The 23,204-nt window shown below is 41.0% G+C and overlaps 1 protein-coding gene across 1 annotated transcript in view; it reads left to right on the forward strand.

Annotated features, from left to right (window-relative positions):
• Positions 1-23,204, forward strand: part of ADAMTS20 (ADAM metallopeptidase with thrombospondin type 1 motif 20) — a 171,226-nt gene that overhangs the window by 96,194 nt on the left and 51,828 nt on the right. The window contains exons 23-28 of the mRNA XM_084639016.1: positions 1,657-1,779; positions 3,893-3,994; positions 5,380-5,544; positions 5,785-6,084; positions 6,435-6,596; positions 10,496-10,672. Of these exons, the coding sequence (XP_084495142.1) occupies positions 1,657-1,779; positions 3,893-3,994; positions 5,380-5,544; positions 5,785-6,084; positions 6,435-6,596; positions 10,496-10,672 (1,029 nt within the window). The remainder of the gene's footprint in view (positions 1-1,656; positions 1,780-3,892; positions 3,995-5,379; positions 5,545-5,784; positions 6,085-6,434; positions 6,597-10,495; positions 10,673-23,204) is intronic.

Here is a 23,204-nt window from a genome sequence, read left to right on the forward strand (position 1 = left end):
TGCTAATGATCTGTCACCGGTGCTGGCCTCTCTTCATTTCCAGCTGCTAAATTGCATTAAAATGAGCTCAAAATCCATTAAATACTTTCATAATATTACTTTTCCATGTAAGCAATTGCTGTACTTGGCATTTCTGATACAACACCTACAAGAAATTTGCCAAATTAGAAATCCATGAAATAACAACAAAACAAAACTCTCCATTCACATTACTCCAAATTCCATGAATTGGCATCTACTGATAAACTGCAATTTTTACTGCCAACTTCTGACTTAACAACATGTGCATATTTCTTAGAATACAGGATTTTTTTCTGATAACTCAGAGTCCTGAACGAGTATATAACGAAATAAAAGCTTTGAGCAAAAGAACAGCTTTCATAGCATCTACACCAGTGGTGGGCAACCTGCAGCCCGTCAGGTAATCCACTGGCAGGCCATGAGACAGTTTGTTTACATTGACCTTCTGCAGGCCCAGCCTCCCGCAGCTCCCAGTGGCTGTGGTTCACCGTTCCCGGTCAATGGGAGTTGCGGGAAGCATGCGGGTTGCACATTGCTGACCACTGATCTATACTGATTTGACTTTTCACTTCATTCCCTACCATGTTTATCACACTGGAAGCTTATTTCATTGGCAGTTTGTTTCTAGTACAGAAAGTTAATTCTGCTTGGTGTACAATGGATCTTAAACGCAAATTTTGAAGCTATAAAAACCCAAATGTTTTGATATGATCCTGAAATAATTTCTTGGGACACTATATGAAAAACCACAACATATGGTCACTCTGCCTAAGGCCAGCATAACCAGCCCTGGAGGATTCCTGGGGGTATGCTTGGGGTGGCATATATCCATTGTGCCTTTTAAATGACGAGGACATCCCTGTGTCTTGCAATCTTTGAATGCTGTAGTGGCCTCTGGAGCTGCTGCCTGCCTGTGTAAATTAGAGCATCCTGAGGGCTGCTCTGATTTATGTCTGGAGCAGTCTGAAGCCTGAATATTATCAGGATTAGAGAAGCACAAAGGGTGTTTTTGCATATTCTTCTAATACTGCTGCTTTTCTTTTTTGTCCGAGAGAGACGTTGGGGTTGGATGGGTGAGGTTTGATATTCAGTGGGATCTCAAAGGGGCACTTCCTGTGACTTGAGCAATGTTTGGAGGGGACATGATTGTGGATAAAGATGGTTATCGGGGATATAAATTTACTGTATTTGCATTAGCCATAGTTGTTGAGCAGGCCAATTGCTGTAAAATGGGGGTCTGATTTTCAGGGCTTTAGACAAGCAGTTCTCTGAAAATAGATTAAATAATGCTAATTGTGCATAAAATGGCAAGTTATGTATAACTTTTCATTTGTAGATGCATTGAATACAATTATGGGTATGGTAATTAAGCATGTAAATTAGCTCCTGTGCAGTAGGTATTCAGAATTATTATTCAATATTAAAGTTATTCCATCTGTTAAATTATCATTAGAATATTTTTAGAGCAAGAATAAATTTAAATTTAAAAAAGGACTGTGGAAAAAAAATATTTCTAGATTATTACATTCCTGTTCTTGTTACACGGATGTTGTTTAAAAATAGAAATTTTATCATTTTAAAATGATGACCAAGTTTTAAACTATTTGAAGCAACTAAAATTGTTGTCTTTAACAGTGTGCTGTGACATGTGGACGTGGATACCAAATGCGTGCAGTCAAATGTGTTACTGGCACTTATGGAGTTATTTTAGAGGATGACAGAGAGTGTAATGCTGCTACCCGTCCTAGAGACAGTCAAGTAAGTCAAACAAATGCATTTCAAGCAAACAATTGTTTGTTTTTTTATTTAAATAAACCCAATTATATAAATGTAGCCTCATTGCCATTTGCGGCGAGGGCCTTCAGAGAAGTATCTCCCAGTAGCCTAGAGGCTGGGAATATTATACTGAAACTAAGTGTTCATACTGTGTACTTCAAATCTGGATAGTGGACGCTGAGCAAGAGAAAAGGCGTTACGGGGCAGGAGCCTGACTGACATTCCTGGACAGCCGACCACTCCCTGAATAGCCTGCACATGACTGGGACTGCCAAGACTTTTGCAGACAGTCAAAAGAACCTTTGATTAATACTAAAACACTCCAGTGCATGGAGCAATATGCATAGGCTGACCACCTGCAGGCGGGGCCAGACTCTGTTGTGGGATGCTGATCATGTTTAGTTAATAGAGGGGGAATATGACTACTTGCGGGAGGAATCTCTGAGGTTAATATATTTCAGTTGTATAAGCTGGTATAACTTGATTCACTGCCCTTTCCTTTTATTCCAGATTCCTATCCTTCCCTTTCTTTTAATTTAATCCTATCCTTTCCCCTAATAAAATGCTTCTTTGTTACACTCAATTGATCTTTGATTCCTTCTAATAATATAATGCAAATGTTCTGGAGTCCATAGGGATTGTCTATTCATATGTACATCCAGCCACTGGATTAAGTACCCAGTACAGCTCCAGAACACCAGCAAACTCCTAGGGCTGAGTCCAATCATCAGCCCACGGAAGACAAAGAACATAGGGCTGACTGATTGTAACGTTGGCGAAAGAATTATTTAAGAGAAATCAGCGAGTTAATTTGACTGCTGTTGGGGATCAGGCTGCTGCAGAAGAGGGCTACTTAAACAAGCCTTGCAAATGTATAGGCATGTAATAAGTGATTAAAATGTTGAAATAAAGCTGCTGCTTCAAGTGATTGTCCCCACAGATTCAACAGTTGGTGCACATGCACCACATACACAGGAGATCAGATTCTTCTGAATAACAGTATCTGCTGAGGCCATGCCTGTGCCCTGTAGCTGAGGGCATAAAGGACAGGGCAGCCACAACTCAGACTCTGTTTCTTCTTATTGCCCGTGGTTGTGAGATAGATCATGTCCGCCTTCCTTGGACTGAGCAAGTTAGCTGATACAGTTCTAACTACTAATAATAGAGTAGTTACTGCTAGTTACTTCATTATTAATTCATTGTTAGCCTTAAATAAGTTGTCTCTGCCCATAGGCTCAAAATAAACAAAACAAAAATCTGCAGACTAAGGACTATGTAGAGATAGGTTTTTCCTCTCCCCTCTCTACAAGGGTCATTGGAGCAGGAGGATTAGATCCTGGGTCTTCCACCTCTCAGAAGAATGCCCTACCTGCCAGCTATGGAGTTTTTCTCTCTTTCAGGCCCAATGACTATTTAATAATTTATCCAAATTGTAATCGCTTCAGCAGTAGAATTGAAGGAAACCTGCACTAGAATATCCCATAGGCTAGTGATTAGGGCACTTACCTGAGAGGTAGCAACTCCTTATTCAAATCTTGTCTCATCAGGCAGAGTGGGGACTTGAGCTGGTGGTCTCCCACATCCTGCGTTATTACCTTCACAGCTAGGCTAAAAAATATCAGGAAGCTCCTGCGCCTCCTCCTCCTGGCTGTTTTGTACGGAGTTAGGTGGTCTCTGAGCATGCCCACCAGATCAAGCCCCACAGATGAGTTAGCGCCTATCTTCCCCTAGTTCGTGGATCATGCTATTGCTTAGGGACCCAGATGCCAATAAGGCAGAGAAATAGGCACATAGGGAACTTGTACTGCAAAAACTTAGGCAGCAGCTGAATGGGGGTTTTGTGAATACTAATGGTGCCTAAATCTGGTACTTTATGAATCTATCCTCAAAAGTGGAATCTGTGTGGACAACACATCTTAAAGAACCATAATTAATATGGGGTAAATGTTCTTTTAAACACCATTGAATAAGGCTATGGAAAAGTAGAGAACAGTATTACTGAAAAATAGTGTTACCATAATATAATGGTGATTTGCTTTGTTTTTTGCACTTCTGAAAAATATGTTTAAAGTTTACATTATTCTTTTTTTCAAAGGACTGTGAAATGCCTCCTTGTCCAGAAACCACAAAATTATGGACGACATCGCTTCCTATTATAGGGAAGGTGACTCAGTGGAGATATGGATCATGGACCCCAGTATGTAATATATTATAGTGAGCATAGTAGCTAATTATATAATTAAGAAAGTTCCCATTCTGTCCCATTTTTCAGTGCTTAGAACTTAAATTTTACCTTTCTGTCTGAAATATTCTATCTGAGTTCTCTCAAAAGAACTTTTGGGGGTCAGCTGTGCAAAAAATGATTCACCAGTTTTTAAGCATAGGGAGAGGGAAAATATATATTTTTCCCATTATAAAAGGATTATTGATGCCTTTGGTTTAAACAGCTGTACTGCTGAACAGTGGTGGGGTTAAAGTTGTAATTTTCCGTGTCAATAAACTTCATTGCAAAGAAGTGTCTGAGTACTCTGGTAAAAATTGGCTTTGATTTATCTGAGATATGAACATTTGAAAAGATGCACTGCTACTGTATATTTTTGTGTAAGTTCATAAAGTGTATAACTGAGACATGCATGCATGTCTAATTTAGCTGTGCCGTGCAAAGTGTACTGAAATTGAGACCGGGTTGAGATGATGCCTACTCAAAAAGCCTTTGACTCAATTCTTGGACAGTTTTTGAGATATGAACACATCAGGGAGGGCCTGATAGATTTCTGCTGGTGTCAAAAACAGAGTAATGACATTATAAATCAGACCCTAAATATACTTTATCATTGTCAATAAAATTAGTCTCACTATAAAATAGTTGAAAAGTATAGGAAGAAGCTACCTATAGATATCTAAACTGTAGAAAATAATAATAATTACGTGATAATGCGATCATATATTTTGAGGACTACATCTTAACATATACACTCATGTGAAACAGCTACGGTTGCACGTCCAAAGCCCATAGCCCTTCTGTAAGCTGCACATGTCAGGCCCATCTAGCAGTACTCTACCCCTCATTCCCCGACAGCACAGCTCCATTAGAGCCACACTGTCAAGGTTTCCCCACTAGCAGTTGCGCCCAAGACTACACCTGAAAGGGAGCTATTCACCATGGAGAGAGGCCAAGAAAGGTGATACAGGCTGAGACAAATACACATCTTGGGTTACTTTAAGAGTAACTTGGGGGAGGGATAGCTCAGTGGTTTGAGCATTGGCCTGCTAAACCAAGGGTTGTGAGTTCAATCTTTGAGGGGGGCCATTTAGGGATCTTGGACAAAAATTAGGGATCGGTCCTGCTTTGAGCAGGGGGTTGGACTAGATGATCTCCTGAGGTCCCCTCCAACCCTGGTATTCTATGACTCTGGGTTTATAGCAGTATAATTGAGGTTGGAATCTGGCTCTTTGTGTTTAATTTATGGATTAAAACCTGTATTAAATCATGATAGTACTAAATATGCTTACGTTTGCAAGTTAATTTTGGATTTTTTGATCTAATAAAATATGATTAACATGTATTGTTCTGCTTCATAGTGCTCTGCATCTTGTGGAAAAGGTAACCGTGCTCGCTATGTGAGTTGTAGGGATGCTTATGGTGGAGTTGCTGATGAATCACTCTGTACACACTTACCCAGACCACCTGAGATTTCAGACTGTTTTAGTCCATGTGGAGAGTGGCAAGCTGGAAATTGGTCACCCGTAAGTATTATTTTTGTTGCTGCTGCTGCTGCATATTTATATTATGTTAGTGCCTAAAGGCTCTGATTAGAATTGGGTCTTCGTTGTGCTAAGTGCTATGTAGAGGTATATGAAGAGACTGTCCGTGCCCTGAAAAAAATAGTTATACATTTATTAATTTCAAAAGTAAATATGAATATCTTTAGTTATTGTTTTTTGATGTTATGTTGTATCACACGTGTTGGGTTAATTTTTGGTCAGTGCACAGTTACATGTGATAATGGAATAGCAACAAGACAAGTTGTCTGTGTCAACTACCATCAACAAATTGACGAGAATTACTGTGATCCTGAAAGCCGTCCTTCCAAAGAGCAAGAGTGTAACATGCCACCATGCCTTCCAGTTTATCGTCATATTCCTAAAATGAATGACTATCCAAGCCATTTTCCAGAACTAGATTACCCTCCAATACACAGGGGCCATCACCCACAAGATAATGTAAATCAATGGAGCCATCCTTCTGTAGGAGGAAACCAGTGGAGAACAGGACCATGGGGAGCAGTAAGCAAACTACTAAAATGTATTTACTATGTTCATCATTCTGCATGCATTAGAGTTCTCTCTTATCTTTTTTAACATTTCTGAAAATGACATTGTAGTACAGTATCTATTTGGTAAGCTTAAATATACATTTTTATTTGAAAAGCAATATGTTTAATCAAAAACAACTTATTTTGATTTTAAAATTTAGAACGCTTAGACCTTTAACAAAATTGGTTTTTGGGGTTTTAAATTTATAGTTCAGTGCCAATTTCCAACTTTCTTATTTTCAAGTTCATTTAAGCAATATATTGTACATTGCAGTGTCTTCACAACTAACAAAGATGTATATTTGCCTTATGTTTTATTAGTGCTCTAGTACTTGTGCAGGCGGATTCCAACGTCGGGTTGTAGTGTGTCAAGATGTGGATGGAATAAGTGCTAGTTACTGTGATGAGGCAACAAAGCCACCAGAGTCAAGACGCTGTGATTCTGGACACTGTCCACGATGGAACTATGGGAGCTGGGGAGAAGTAAGATTATTTCACAATTTAAAAAAATATATTTGTGAACCTTTTGAGCATTTTTTAAAAAAAAGGTAAAATAATTATTTAAGTATGTATGCAACAGAAACTCTTTTTTACTAGTCTCAAAAGGATCAAACATTTTCAAACTCAAACAATTTTTATCTACCACTGTCTTCACAATGAATAAGCAATTTATTTGTTGAATGATTAATCCAGCCTCTGTGATACAGAGTGCCTATAAAAGGGCATGCTCTTTCTGTTGATTACTGGCATCTGGTCACCATATCTATAAGCAATAGATCAGTAGGACTCGCTAGTGGTTATAGCTTTGTCATGCTGCCTGACACATGGCAATTATTCCTTAGTCTAATTAGGAGTTATTGTAAAATTTCTTTAATTCAGTGCTCCACTCTGGTAGTGTCTTGAACCAGGAGAGATTTAAGATTATTTTCTTTTCTAAAAAGATGAGTTGGGTGGGATAAGGTTTTACTCCAAAAATCATTGTCTAACGCAGTCATTCTCAAACTTTTACATTGGTGACCCCTTTCACACAGGAAACCTCTGAGTGTGACTCTCCTCCCCCTTATAAATTAAAAACACATTTTTATATTTATCTCTGTTATAAATGCTGGAGGAGAAGTGGGGTTTGGGGGTGGAGACTGATAGCTCACGACCCCCATAATAACCTAGTGACCCCTAGTTTGAGAACTCCTGTTCTAACAGCCACAATAAGAAAAGTGAATACAAGAAGGTGAAATAAAAGATTAATAGACTGTAAAGCCAGAAGGGGTCTCATGATCATCTAGTCCGGCTGCCTGTATATCGTGGGCCACAGGACTTCCTTGAATTATCTCCTGTTTAAACTAGAGTACGGTAACTCCTTACTTAAAGTCATCCCGGTTAACGTTGTTTTGTTGTTACATTGCTGATCAATTAGGGAACATGCTCGTTTAAAGTTGTGCAATGCTCCCTTATAACATTGTTTGGCAGCCGCCTGCTTTGTCCACTGCTTGCAGAAAGAGCAGCCCATTGGACCTAGCTGGTGGGGAACCAGGGTGGACTGGCAGCCCCACTATCAGCTCCCCGCTCCCCTAAGTTCCCTGTGCAGCAGACGCCCAGCAGGCTATCAATTCCCAGCAGTTCAGCTGTACCTCCCTCCACTGCCATGTGCTGCTCCTGCCCTCTGCCTTGGAGCTGCTCTTCAGAGCCTCCTGCTTGCTAGGAGGGGGGGAGGAGAGGGAGGCTAATGTCAGGGTGTCCCCTCCCCCCTGCTCCTGCATCCCGCTTACCCCATCTTCACAGAGCAGGGGGGACACATGACAAGGCTCAGGAGGGAGGGAGCTTCCTAGCAGCAGCTGCTGTGGCCTCAGCTTGCTGATTAACTTAACAAGATAGTATACTTAAGAGTGGTGTCAGTGTACTTAAAGGGGAAATGTGCATCTCTCTCTCTCTCTCACAGGGTGTAGGTGTGTGTCTCTGTCTTTGTCTGCCGTGCTGTCTCCCCTCCCTCCATTTCTGCTGCTTGTAGAGTGTGAGGCTACATAAACAACGAGTTAACCCTTGAGGGCTCACCAATTGCTAGTTCCTCATTTAGCAGGAAGGCATCCGCTGGGAAATATCCCACCCTCTGACTCCACCACCTCAACCAAGCTTCACAATCATCATCGCTGTGTACAGTATTAAATTGTTTGTTTAAAACTTATACTCTGTGTGTGTGTGTGTGTAGTCTTTTGTTGGGCAAAAAAAAAAAATTCCCTGGAACCTAATTCCCGCCCCCTTGCCGCCCATTTACATTAATTCTTATGGGGAAATTGGATTCGCTTAAAATCGTTTTGCTTAAAGTCGCATTTTTCAGGAACATAACTACAACGTTAAGTGAGGAGTTACCGTATATCTTTTAGAAAAAACATCGTATCTTCATTTTAAAATGTCCAGTGATCGAGAATCTATCACGACTCTTCATAAATTGCTCCAGTGGTTAATTATCCTCACTGTTAAAAATGTACACCTTGTTTTTAGTCTGAATGTATCTAGTTTTAATTTCCAGGTATTGGATCTGGTTATACCTTTTTCTGATAAACTAAAGAGCCCTCTATTTTAATCAAATATCTGTTCCTCAAGTAGCTACTTATAGACTGTAATCAAGTCAACCGTAATCTTCTTTTCGTTAAGATAAACAGATTGAGCTCTTTGATTCACTATAAAGCATGTTTTCCAATCCTTTAATCATTCATGTGGCTCTTCTCTAAACCCTCTCCAATTTGCCAAAATCCTTCTCAAATTGTGGACACCAGAACTGGACATAGTATTCCACTAGTAGTTGCACTAGTGCCAAATACAGAGTTAATATAACCTCCCTACTCCTACTTGATATTCCGTTTATACATCCAAGGATTGTGTTAGCCCTTTTGACCCAAGTCATTTTAGAGTCATTGCTTCCCAGGAGAGAGTCCCCCATTCTGTAAGAATGACCTACATTCTTTGTGCCTAGATGTAGAACTTTACATTTGGCCATATTAAAATGCACATCATTTGCTTGCACACAGCTTATCAAGTGATCCAGATCACTCTGTAACAGTGACCTGTCCTCTTCATTATTTACTACTCCCCCAATCTTTGTGGCATCTGCAAACTTTATCAGTAATGATTTTCTTTTCTTCTATCAACTCCTACTCTTTAATTGTGATGGTTTGTATGAACTGTTTTCAATTAAGAAAGTAAGAAACGAATTCTCTATTGCATGTATGAGCAAACTTTGACCATAGATTCTATGCCAAAGACCACATGTACAGTTAAAACAAATATTTTCAGTTTATTCTGACCTAGGTTCTCACTTGCATCACCTCCTACATATCGAATCCCATGTACGTCAATAATTAGTAGATAATTTTTTGAATTTTATGAGTAAAATGGAAAATTCAGCATCTGATTTTTTTCATATGTTATTCACCAGCTCTAGTAACTTGGTTCCCTAGGCCTAGCCTGTGCATCATGGCAATTTCTCTGTTAATAGCTGCACAGTAAGGAATTTGCTTTGTACAGTATATACAGCCCTCCTTTGGTTTAGTATTTTTAATAAAGAATCAGAGTATACAACAATAAAGGAGTAGGACATACTGTTTCCTCATCAGATTATAATTTATTTCTGATAGTTTATTATAAATAAGCAATATTTTCTGAGAAGAATGGATTAAGTTAACTAGGAGTGAGCTTGGGCTAGAGTGAACGCAAACTAGCTTTTCCATTTGTTTTAGCAGTGCATGTAATGTTTAACAGAACTTCTGGCTAAAGTTTGTTTCTCTCTTTTTGTTTCTGTTCTACAAAACAATAATTTTAAATTTGAAAAAATAAATATGTAGTGCGTATATCAGGAGACACCTATGTCTACAAAACAAATGGCCTTTAAGAATCAGAATATTAACGTCAGGATGAGTAGTGTACTTTGTTGCTTAGTGTTCCTGGGGGTTCTCTTATTCAAACAGGAAACTCAGTTTCATGTCCAATTTCCATTTGCCCTTATCACAGAAGAAGGGGTACATGCTACACTGACTCTGGGTGCTAACCCTGAAGAATGACTAGTTTCTCTTAATTTGTTTTCTCTCACACTAGTGTTCACTTCTGCCTGAAGGAGCAGACTGTCTTCTATCTTCTTGTCTTTTGTAGACAAATGTTAATTAAATATAAAAATGTAGTTTTGTAAGCTCTTTGGGGCACAAACTGCCTTTTCATTATGTATGGGTGAAGCACCTAGTAAATGGGACCAAGATTTTTGCCTGAGGCATTTGGGCAGTAGCACAATAAAAATATTAAATAGTAATAACAGTTTACTGATTACACAAATATCTGCTTAGTATATGAAGACTGTTGATGAGACCCCCTAAACTATATCTTTTTAATTTTTTTAGTGTACTCATACATGTGGAGATGGAATAAAGACAAGATTAGTGATTTGTCAGCTTCCTAATGGCCAAATGTTGAATGATCAAAGCTGTGAAATTCTAGACAAGCCACCTAACATGGCACAATGTAATGTGCGTTCTTGCCCTGGTGATGTTTCATGGCAACGGGGACCATGGAAATCGGTATGATAGTATTCACTATTTCCTCCCTCTTTTTCTCTCTCTCTCTCTCTCTCTCTCTCTCCTTTTATAAATTGTATATAGTATTTTTGATTGATCACAGGGAGATAAAACTGTGTGTGGAATGTACCCATTGTAGCTTTATTAAGCATCTGCTCCTGCTCCCATTTAATTAAATGGGAAACTTTCATTGACTTGTCTGGGAGTAGGATGTAAACCATCATAAGACACATTTTAAATTTTTTTGCTGTTCATCCTGGATTATAGTGCTGATTAACAGTTTGTTCTGCAGGAGGAGGAATCAATTTGGGATTTTACTTTTAAAATAAATACTGTAATTTGTACTATAGTATTAACTAAATATTTATATCTATATTTGTATGTAGATATCTAATGCATAACATTCTAATCAAAGATACATCTAAGTACCTCACACACGTATATTTTGTTTCCCCTGTAATCAGTCAGTACTGTACTCTTCATTTTATGTACAATTGTGTATAAAGGTTTACATTTGTGGATATAACAATGACTAATTAAAGGTGTCTGTATAATTGTATAATTATAATAGAGCTCCTATCTATATGTCACTATCTATTATTATGTAAAAACAAATACAGTGATCACCATTAAAATCTGTACAGTTCCCATTTGCAGATAATTTACATTCCTGAAATAATCATAGTAGACCCTATGCTAAGGTACTTGGTAGTATTCCCTATGTTGTGAATGCCACAGTAACATTTATTAGACAACGTGCAAAAATTGTAAAAAGTTCAATGGCAACTACTGTAGGGTCTGGATCCAGCTCCACTGAAGTCAGTGGCAAAAATCCCATTCACTTCATTGGGAGCAGAACCAGGATCACAATTTTATTAAACATTACTTATATTAACAAGCTGATTTAATTTCGTGTTTTTGATCAAGGAACATGGAAATATTATATTAAGTGAACTTCAGATTTCAATTTTAAAATATTTTTAAATAATCTAATGTTATAACCTAAATTTGGTACAAATATAAATTGAAATAGATGTTTTAATTAATAATTTATAATAGTATCTCTTTCTTCCACTGTGCAATCAGAGTTTCAGTCTTACGCTGGTGCCTGCATGTCTTAAGCAAATCTTGTTTAGCCATTTGCCATATGTTAACTGGTGACTTGCAAACACTTACTAATATATGCTTTTGTTTTGTTTTGTTTAACTGTAGAATTACATGTTGAAAGGGTAAGCAGAACTTTCAGCATATCACTGACAATAAGCTCAATGTCTATTCCTTTTCGATCTCCTGAAATCACTTACTGCCAGTTTGTTCTCTGAGTGATGCTGCAGATTGCACTGCAATATGTGGGTGCCCTCACAGTCATAAGTGGGATGGTAACCTGGTGGAGCATAGAGCCAATCTGTTGAGGAAGTGGGGTCCAGGTAAATGCCCTTTTAATTAAACCGTATGTGATGTAGTTTTGCAAAGATTTTCATATTATTTTATATCCCAAGTGATATAAAGTGCATTTTATATCTTTCAAAACAAAGCCATATGGTTTAAAATGGCACTTTTTAGCACCCACTAGGACCCTCTCTTGACTCCATGCCCTAGTGGGGTTCTGTGGTGATGTTAACATCACCAGCATATTGCCTATTGGGTGTCACTCTGAGAGGGAGCTGGTCATCAAAACCAGGAGGGGGACCTAAGATGAAAGTATATTCAAATGCTACATGTATTGACTATGCTTCTTAATCTTACTATTGGGAGTATTCAGCACATAAAACTATAATGAACATTTTAAAAAAATATTTCAAATCACCTTTTAAGTAGGGCTTAGATGAAGGCACATTGTCTGGAATTATTGATCACTAAGGGCTAGATTGTGTGTATTTGACACAACCCTTAGTTGGAGTGGTGCAAAGTCGCAGAGCCCTGGAGGAGCACCAGAGGTGTTCTGTCTCAGAAGCAGAAAGCCTACCCTGAGCTCCCCAGTGCATTGTGGTGTGCACTGCTGCAAAGTGCTACACTTAGAATATTTCTTCACTCCCACTTCACTGGCTCTGCTGACCAGTGTGTATGGAAGGATAGGGAGAAGCCATGACTCTGCCTTCGATGTGTCATTTTGTAGTGCTGGGCAACCTTGGATGAGTTTCTGGTAGCCTCCCTGTAATCTCCGGAGCTCTTCGATTTTGCCTAATCTTCACCTTGCCCCTCCCATTCTCTCCCACCCCCTTAAAGGCTCTGTAGGAACTAGGTAGAATCTAGTTCTGCATTCTTAAATAAAAATGTTATTGGATAACAAGTATGAGTCTGGGTAAGAGCACATTATATATTTTATATAAAATTGTGAGTTATCTGTATCTTAGTAAAGAGGTGAGGCTAGAAGTTGATGGAGTACAGCTAGGAACTGAAAGTGAAACAGTCAAACAAAAAAGGGTCCCATTCAGTTACATCACATGAAGGCAGACAACTAAATATTGACAAATTCTATGAGTGCTTTTATATAAATACTAGAAGTCTAAATACTAAGATGGCTGAACTTGAGTGCCTGGTGTTAAATGATAATATTAATGTAATAGGCATCACAGAAACATGGTGAAACTATGGTCATCAATGGGACACGGTAATACCAGGGTACAAAATATATAGGAATGACAAAGTAGGTCACACTGGTGGGGGAGTGGAACTATATGTGAAAGAATGCATAAAGTTGTATATAGTAAAAATCTTAAATGGATCAAAATGTACCACAGAATCTCTATGAATAGAAATTCCATGCTTGAATAAAAAGAGTATAGCAGTAGGAATATAATTCCAACTGCCTGACCAAGATGGTGATTGTGAAATGCTCAAGGAGATTAGAGAGGCTACAAAAATAGAACATTCAATAATAATGGTGAATTTCAACTATCCCCATATTGACTTGGTTCATGTCAGCTCAGGATGGGATGCAGAGATAATATTTCTAGACACCATTATTGACTGCTTCTTGGAGCAGCTAGTCCTGGAACCCACAAGGGGAGAGGCAATTCTTCATTTAGTCATAAGTGGCGCACAGGATCTGGTCCAAGAGGTGAATATAGCTGAACTGCTTGGTAATAGCAACCATAACAAAATTAAATTCAGTGTGCTTGTAGGGAGAAAAATGCCAAAGGAACCCAACACATTAGCATTTAACTTCAAAAAGAGGAACTACCTAAAAATAAAGAAGCTAGTTAAATGAAAATTAAAAGGAACAGTCACAAGAATGAAATGCCTGCAAGCTGCATGGAAACTTTTTAAAAACACTGTAATAGAGACTCAAACTAACTGTATCCCCCAAATAGAAAAAACAGTAAGAGGACCAAAAAAATAAAATAAAATAAAGCTACCATGGCTAAACAACAGTAAAAGAAGCAGTTAGAGAACAAAAAGACATCCTTTAAAAATTGGAGGTCAAATCCTAGCAATGAAAATAGAAAGGAGCATAAATTCTGGCAAGCCAATTGTAAAAGTATAATTAGGCAGGCCAAAAAAAGAATTTGAAGAACTAGAAAAAGACACAAAAACAAACAGGATATTTTTTCTTAAGTACATCAGAAGCAAAAAGCCTGCCAAACAATCACTGAGGCCACTGGACAATCAAGGGGCTAAATGTGCACTAAAGGCAGACAAGGCTGTTGTGGAGAAGCTAAATCAATTCTTTGCATTGGCCTTCACTGCAGTGGTTGTGAGGTGTCAGTACAGGAGGTTTTGGAACACACTGATATATTAAACAGTGAAAAGTTACCAGGACCAGATGTCATTCACCCAGGAGTTCTGAAGGACCTCAGATATGAAATTGCAGAACTACTAACTGTGGCATGTAACCTATCACTTAAATAACTCTCTGTACCAAGGGTAGCGAATGTGACACCAACTTTAAAAAAGGCTCTGGAGGCTATTCTGGCAATTACAGGGGTAAGCCTAACCTCAGTAGCAGTCACAATGATTTAAATTATAATAAAGAACAGAATTATCAGAGACATAGATAAACAAAATATGGTGGGAATAGTCAACACGGGTTTTGTAAAGGGAAACCATGCCACACCAATCTAGAATTATTTGAGGGTGTCAACAGACATGGGCCGGGGGATCCAGTGGATACAGTGTACTTGGACTTTCAGAAAGCCTTTGACAAGGTCCCATGCCAAAGGCTCTTAAGCAAAGTAAGGAATCATGGGATAAGAGGAAAGATCCTTTCATGGATCAGTAACCGGTTAAAAGAAACCAAAGGATAGGAATAAATGGTCAGTTTTCACAGTGGAAAGAGGTAAATAGTGGGGTCTGCTGAGGATCAGTACCGTTGCCAGTGCTGTTCAACCTATTCATAAATGATCTGGAAAAAGGGGAAACAGTGAGGTGGCAAAGTTGCAGATGATACAAATTCAAGATAGTTAAATCGAAAGCAGACTGTGAAGAGTTACATAGAGATCTCACAAAACTGGGTGACTGGGCAAGAACATGGCAAATGAAATTAAAGTTGATAGATGTGAAGTAATGCACACTGGAAAACATGAGCCCAACTATACATACACAATGATGGGGTCTAAATTAGCAGAATACCATTCAAGTAAGAGATCTCAGAGCTCTTCAAATAGATGCAGACATGTATTCCATCTAGGTGTGTGCACGCCCAGCTAAAACTGGAGAATTTTGCCTAGCAGTATCTGTAGATGCAGTGCTCGTGCCTTGGGCTGTAACCTTACCCTTGGCCCGTGTTCCCTCTAACCTTCACGCCTGTGCAGCCGCACGAGAGGTCATCAAAGGCTGCACACCTGATTAGTACAGCCGCACAGGCATGCACGCAGCACACACGGGGGTAACCACAGGTGGGCCTGGAGGATGTGTGGGGTGAGGTGGGGAATAGGGTGTGGGTGGGGGCAGTGGAATGAGGTGGGGTGGTGGTGATGGGGGAACTTGTGGCATGCAGGGCTACAGTGGAGAAAGAGGGCTTTCTCCCAGCTCCAGGGCTGCGGTGGGGAGAGACGCCTCTCTCCCAGATCTGGGGCTGTGGCGGGGAGAGACGCCGAGCCCCAGGGCTGCGGCAGGAAAAGAGGATTACTGAACATTTTGCAGTGTTAATTTTCTTTTTATTTGATTTCATATTAAATAAACATTGTAAGCAGTGCACCTTGTTAATTATCCCTTGTTTTAATATTCTTTCTTCTTCTTCCATACCTATGGTAACTTTTTAAAAATTTATATTGTATCTAGGTGTTTTGTTTCTACTGGTGGTGCACATCCACACGTTACCTTGATATTGGTGCTGCACATAATAAAATTCATTCCGTATTAGAGGGAACATTGCGGCCCTGGCTATATGAGGCAGTTCTGCCCTGACCTCCACCCTCTACCCCCAGTTCCTTCTCGTTGCCCATGGCTGAAGCTGGAGCTCTCTATGGTTATCAGCTCACATTCTCTGTCTCAGTTTTCTGAGTTTTTCTCTTCATTATATACTTTTTAGATAGTCCCTAATACCCTAGATAGTGTTAGCTTAGTTAGTTAGGATACTTATTGCCCTGTGTGATGCTTTCACCAGGGTTCAAGCACTGCCCGTCATGTGGGTGGGCAATTCCTAACAGTGATCCCCACATGAGATGCTTGCCATGTGTAGGGGGACACACTGAGGAGCAGTGCTCTATTTGTAAATCATTTACCAGAAGAAACCAGGTGGCAAGAGACTACACTTGGAACAGCACCTTCTCGAGCAGGCCATGAGGCCTGTTTCGCTACCAAGGCCCCAGATCAGCTGTTGCCTTCAGACTTGGTAAATGAAGCTGCTGGTACCTCCCCCAAGAGACAAAGGATCCAGGTACTGTGCTGAGAACACTGAGAGCCCCAACCATCTCCAAGCTGGTGGCATACTAGGAGGCAGCAGATTTACTCTGCCTATTTATTCCGGATTCTCCATTTATCCAGGATGTTACCAGGGCAACGGCCTCCATCGCCTTGGTGACCTCCTTTGATGGTGTTGCAGAGACAAAGGGTCAGTCGGCACAGCAGCCTGGTCCTTCTGCACCACAGACTGTAGAATTGAGGCCAGTGTAGGGCCTGGCACTGAGGACCTCCTCAGCACTGGTGCACTCCTTGGCACCAACATTGTCTTGGCAGCAGTTTCCGCCTTCTACTTCGGGTACCAATGCCTTCCCTGGCACCGGGAGTAGGTGTCAGATATTTGGTACCGGCTATGCCGATTCCTCATCAGCGCCAGTACCACTTTCCTGTTGGGCTGTGGATGAGTCTAACCATCTGCTTGCACCATTGGGACTGGCTTCACTGCTTTCACCAGAAAAATGGGAGGACTCGGTATCCAGGTCAGGGTCCTACTCCCAGCCTTCATCGCTTGATTGGCACCAGGGACCATTCTTGGAGCAGTATTGATACTGAGATCAGCACTCTCCTTGTAGTCAGGACCTGGGCTCCTGGCTTGGTGCCTACTGGCCACCCGTGCCTTATCTGTACCCACAGAGGCCTCCTTGGAATCCCTGGGATGCTCCTCAGTCCCAGAGATCATATTCTTCAGCCTGCTCCAGAGCGAAATCACGGGTCCTGTTGGTGGCTAATGTTGTTGCTGATCCGCCACAAGCTCAGACAACTGTTGTCTTCTTCAGGGCCTCCAGACTTGTCTCATCTGGGTCCGGTTATTCAGGAACAGAATACATCCCTGATGTACTTGGCTACTTCTGCATCATCTCCTGATGATTCAGTGATACCAGGTTCCTTTCTCCCTCAATGCCTGAGAATTTGAAGGCATACCAGGACCTTTAGCAGCATGTGGCTGCTTCCTTGGGCATCCAGGCAGAGTTTTTACAGAAGAATATGCACAAGTTCCTCTACATTTTCCAACTATCTGCTCCAGGGAGAGTAGGTCTCCCTATTAATGACACTCTCCTGGAACCTGCAAAGACCCTCTGGAGCACTCCAGCTTTAGTGCTGCCTACAGAGAAGCAATACATAGGTGTCATTATGATGGCCAGCAGCAACAGTGACTCTCACAATGCTTCATTGGGCAATCCTTCTTTTCTGCAAGGGAGCAGGAGTACCCCAGGAAGTGTTACCTTAAATTTTAGATGCCAATTAAATTAGCCTACGATAGCACTTCTTATTTAACAAAAAGGTAACCAGATTGTGGCCCGCCCTAAAGGAATTGCTAGGGTATTACCCTGGGGCTTGTCTCTGACCCACAGAGGGCTCCCCAGAGGAAGCTAGTCTTGCTAACCCCTGAAAGGACACGGATACAGCCTTCCGCTCAAGGATTAACACACACAAGCAGAAATTCTTCGAAAACAAAATATTTATTTATTTAACAGAAATAAAAGTTACAGTGAGTTTAATAAAGCAAAAATAGATACATAGGATATAGTAAAACACAACAGAATCACATTTAAGAATTATACAGTAAAGTGACATAGCAAAATAAAAGAGACAGACTGCATAAAATACCTAACCTATATAGAGACTACAGTAGGTCCAATGTAACAAGAATACAAAGATTCCGCATACACAAAGGCTTTAGTCTTAGTGTTACAATCTAATCCTTTACTTAATACAATGTAGTATATGCAGCCTTTATACACACATATGAGAAACCATGATCATATTCACAGATTAAAAAGAAAACATTTACTTAAAACTAACATTAACACTTAACACTAAACATTTAATATCTGATGTTTAATATTTAACATCCTGTGAGAGTGGTGATCAGCCAGTCACAGGATGGGCGGGGGAGATCTCCCCAGAAACAGGCATCCAACTTTATTAATAGACACACGCAGTGTGTCTACCTTAAATGATAGGTGGAAAGAAGATCAGACTTACATTTGTACTGTACCCAAATTCCCTCTGTATTGTCTTACTGGTCCTTCTGATCTCTCTGTGTTTGAGGTTTCCACAGCCGCAGTCTTCCTGCTACTGCGCCTTCAGCTGTGGATGTAGCAGTGGTTGCTGCTGGCCATTGCTGCTGGCAAGCAGCTGCTCTGAAGGCGATTGCCAAGGCAACCTCGGAATTCTGCTGCGGCTCTCAGGAAAGTTCCGCCTTTGCTGCTGCTTTCCTTCTTCGTTTCTTTCCAGGTAGCGTTCTCTTGCTCAGGTGTCTTCCCACTTCTGCTCTTCCAGAAACCCCAAACCCACTACACTCAGCCTGCTGGCTGTCAGCCTTATATAGTGGTTGCTCTCCCAAGGTCAGCTCATCTCAGCCAATCAGCTTCCAGATATTAGCATAATTCTAGATCTTTCCTATTATGTCATTCCTATTTTTAGATAGCTCCTCCTTCTGATGCCATCTTGGGTAAAAGCTCCTCCCTCTGACCTATTGTTAGATAGCAGAGCTCCTCCCTCTGAGTTCCTGGAACCTTCTGGAATTTTCCACTCTCTAAATTTAAAATATGTCATCCCTGTCTCCGCCATTTTGATCCACCATGTTGGATTTTCTATATTTAAACTGTCATTATTTTCTACTTATTTAGAGCCTTAATCTTAAAATTAATTATTGTTTTAAGCAAATCAAAGTGTCCTGATACTGCCACCACCTTAATTATGTCAACTGGGAGAAGTGAATTTTTCAGTGTTTTATACCCCCTCCGAGGTTTTCCTGCAAGTCTCTGTTAAGGTGCTGCAAGGTATCTCAGAACATTCAAAGCAAAACCTCTTGTTACAGAAGGGTCATAGCTCCTGGAGGCAAAGGCCTTCTGGTTCTGCTTTCAGCCAGTCGACACGACCCCTGGCATTTACAAAGTGCCCATTTTGGCTTCTGTGTCTGGGGCCTGTAGTGATTTCTACATTTGCGTCCCCACTGTTCGGGAACAGGCTGTGTCGCTTTTATAATGTTTGGGACCTAGGACAGCTGGGTCCTAAGCAGTGTCAGATCAGGTTATGTCATCCAGTTCCTTTCCACCCCTCTTCCCCACACCTCTTCAGGGGCCCCTCTCACAATACACTGCTCCTTAAACAGGTTCAGTCTCTCTCTGCTAGCTTTGGGAGCTGTGCAGGAGGTTCCCCTGCAGTGATGAGGTCTGAGGTTTTATTCCTGGTACTTTTTGGTTCCCAAATCCAAGGGAGGGGTGAGACCTATTCTCAACCTCTGAAGCCTCAACAAATATATCCGATATGGTGAGTCACCCCAACAGCTATCATCCCCATGTTAAATCATAATGACTGGTTTGCTGCCCTGGACCTTCAGAACACTTATTTCCATGTAGCAATTCTCCTGGTTGTTTTGGCGAACTCGCACTATCAATACACCTTACTCCCTTTTGATCAATCCTTTGCTCCTCAGGTCTTTACCAAATTTATAGTTGTGGTGGCGGCATACCTCAGGAAGAAGAGAATTCATCCTGCCATATCTGGATGGTTGGTTACTGAGAGGCAAGTCCAGAGAAGAAGTCCTCTCATGTACACGTCACACTACACTTACTCAATTGCCGAGGTCTCATCTGAAACAATGGGAAGTCAACAATGGTCCCCATTTGAAAAATCAAGTTAATTGATTAGGGCATTGGGACCTTAATAGAGACTACAAGTTTGAGAGCATTTTTGCCAACTAACCCTTTTCAGGCAATTTGGCACCTTTGTCAGGAGCTGCAGTCTCAACCCTCTGTCACAGCTTCAGTGTGCCTGAGGATGCTGGGTTACATGGCCTTATGCACACACGTGGTCCATTTTGCCAGACTGTCTTCTCCTTCTCCAAATATGGCTGAAGTCAGTCTTTCATCTGACTCATCATCACTTGCACAGACTGGTCCGACGTTCTCCACCGTTCCTGGTCTCTTTATGGTGGTGGACAGTTCAGGATAACATATGCCAGGATGTTCCTTGCTCAGCCCCCAACAACCAGGACTGTTGTGGGGAGCACATCTGGGGTTGCTGAAAGTTCAGGGCTTGTGGCCAGAACAGGCTTGTGGCTCTGGCAGTTTCGCATTGGGAAGAGTATTATTCCAGCGGCCGATTGTTTACCTAGGCTCCAAAATCAACTTATAGATTACCTCAGCAAGAATCTTTCCCTGAATCATGAGTGGTCCCTGAAGCCCAGTATCCTGAAGTCCATCTTTGAAGCAACCTGTTCACTATGAGAGACAGCAAGAAATGCCATCTGTTTTGCTCTCGAGGGGGGCTTGATCCAGGCTCCCTGACTGATAACTTTTACCTGGGTTGGGAACCAGCACTCTTATATGCATTCTCCACTGATTCCAATCGTCCTGCAGGTGATCTTCAAACTGAAATTGGACCATGCCAAGGTCATCTTCATTGCTCCAGCATGGCTGAGGCAGTGTTGGTTCTCTGGCCTTCTCTTGTTATCAATTTGGCCTCCCATATGCCTTCCTCTTCATTCCGACCTCCGGACTCAGCATCACAGTCAGACTTTGCATCCTGTGCTCAGCTCTCTGAATCTCACGACATGGTTGCCCATGGGTTACGTCTTCAGTCATAAGGTCTTTTACTTAGCTCATTGAGGATGCATTTGGTGGCAGGTTTGGTGTTCCTCCACCCATCCATGGAAGGTCAGTATTTTCAAATACCTTGGTAACAAGGTTCTTGAAAGGGATGCTTTGTCTCCACCCACCAGTGAGAGAGCCTGTTCCTTTGTGGGATCTTAATATGATCTTAGTAGCTCTGATCAGACCTGCAATCAAGCCTTTGGTATCTTCTTCTTTTTCTCTTTTGTGTCAAAAAACTATATTCCTGGTGGCAATGACATCTACGAGGAAAGTGTGTGAGTTGCAGACTTCGATAGCAGAGCCTCCTTACACACAATTTTCCAAAGACAAAGTGACCTTGTGGCCACACCCTAAGTTGTTATCTGAAGTGGTTTCTCAACTTCATTTGAATCTGGCGGGATATATACCTGTATTCTTTTCTAAACAGCATTCAACCCTGGGCAAGCAGCATCTTCACACATTGGACATCAGCAATTCCTAGCCTTTTACCTGGGAAGGACTAAACTCTCATGCTTCGCCTCATCTGTTTGTGTCATATGCAGACTGAATGAAGAGACAAGCAATCTCTTCGCAGATGATCTCTAGGTGGTTAACTTCCTGTATCAAGACAGAATACGAAATAACTCTGATTATGCCCCCTCAAAGGATGTGAGCTTATTCTAGGAGAGCACAGGCTATGTTGATGGTATTGTTAAGTGATGTTTAAATATAGGACTTCAACTAATGGATCATTACGCCATTTCTGCAGCATCCACAGCAGATGCAAACTTTGGGAAGGCATCTCTGCAATCCTTTTTTAAATAAACTCCAAGCCTTACTTCTTGCAACTACTGCTTGTGAGTTACCTATGTGGAATACGCAGCTGCATCTACTCGAAGAAAAAAAAAAACAGTTACCTGTACTGTAACTGTTCTTTGACATATGATGTATTCCAGAACTCATCCTCCTTCCCCTCTGCACTGGACTCTATGCTCTTGGCATTCAGGGAAAAGCAACTGAGGGGGGCTGGGGCACGGCCACCTCATACAGGAGGGTGACTGGCTACAGCCACAAGGCGCAGGCACAACCTCTATGGGCACTATTAGGCAAAATTCTCTGGCTCTAGTGCATTGTGCATGCACACGCCTATGTGGAATACACATTTGCACACACCTCAAAGAATAACAGATATGAGTAAGTACCTTTTTTCATCATGGGTAGTTCTCTGAAAACATCTGCTCAGTGTGCAGCGGCAGTCAAAAAAACCAACAGAATGTTAGGAACAATTAGGAAAGGGTTAGATAGTAAGACAGAAAATATCAAAATGCCACTGTATAAATCCATGGTACACCCAGACCTTGAATACTGCATGCAGTTCTGGATGCCCCATCTCAAAAAAGATGTATTTGAATTGGGAAAAGTACAGAGAAGAGTAACAAAAACGATTAGGAGTATTTAACAGCTTCCATATGAGGAGAAATTAAAAAGACTGGAACTATTCAATTTTGTAAAGAGAGGATTAAAGGGGGAGAGGGTGTAGAGGTCTATAAAAGCATAAATGGTGTGGAGAAAGTGAATAAAAATGTTATTACCCCTTCACATAACTCAAGAACCAGGGTCACCCAATGAAATAAATAGTATCAGATTTAAACCAAACATAAGGAACTGCTTCTTCACACAACACACAGTGAACCTGTGAAACTTGCTGTCAGGGGATGCTGTGAAGGCCAAAAATATAAGTGGGTTCAAAAAGAATTAGATAAGTTCATGGAGGATAGGTCCATCAAAGGCCGTTAGCCAAGACAATCAGAGACACAATCCCATCCTCTGAGTGTCCCTAAACCCCTGCCTGATAGAAGCTGGGACTGGATGAGAAGGGATGGATGTTTCTATTAAATTACCCTGTTCTGTTCATTCCTTCTGAAGCATCTGGCACCGGTCGCTGTCAGAAGACAGGATACTGGGCTAGAAAGACATTGGTCTAAACCAGTGTGGCCATTCTTATGTTCTATAACCTTGCAGCAATATTGATAACATTACTGCATAGTATATCTGCACATTGTTATAGTTTTCTTTACAACAGGTGTGGAGGTTAGTAATATGAGGTCATA

This window comes from Lepidochelys olivacea, assembly GCF_965140295.1.
Source record: "Lepidochelys olivacea isolate rLepOli2 genome assembly, chromosome: 1".
NCBI classification, from domain to species: Eukaryota; Metazoa; Chordata; order Testudines; family Cheloniidae; genus Lepidochelys; species Lepidochelys olivacea.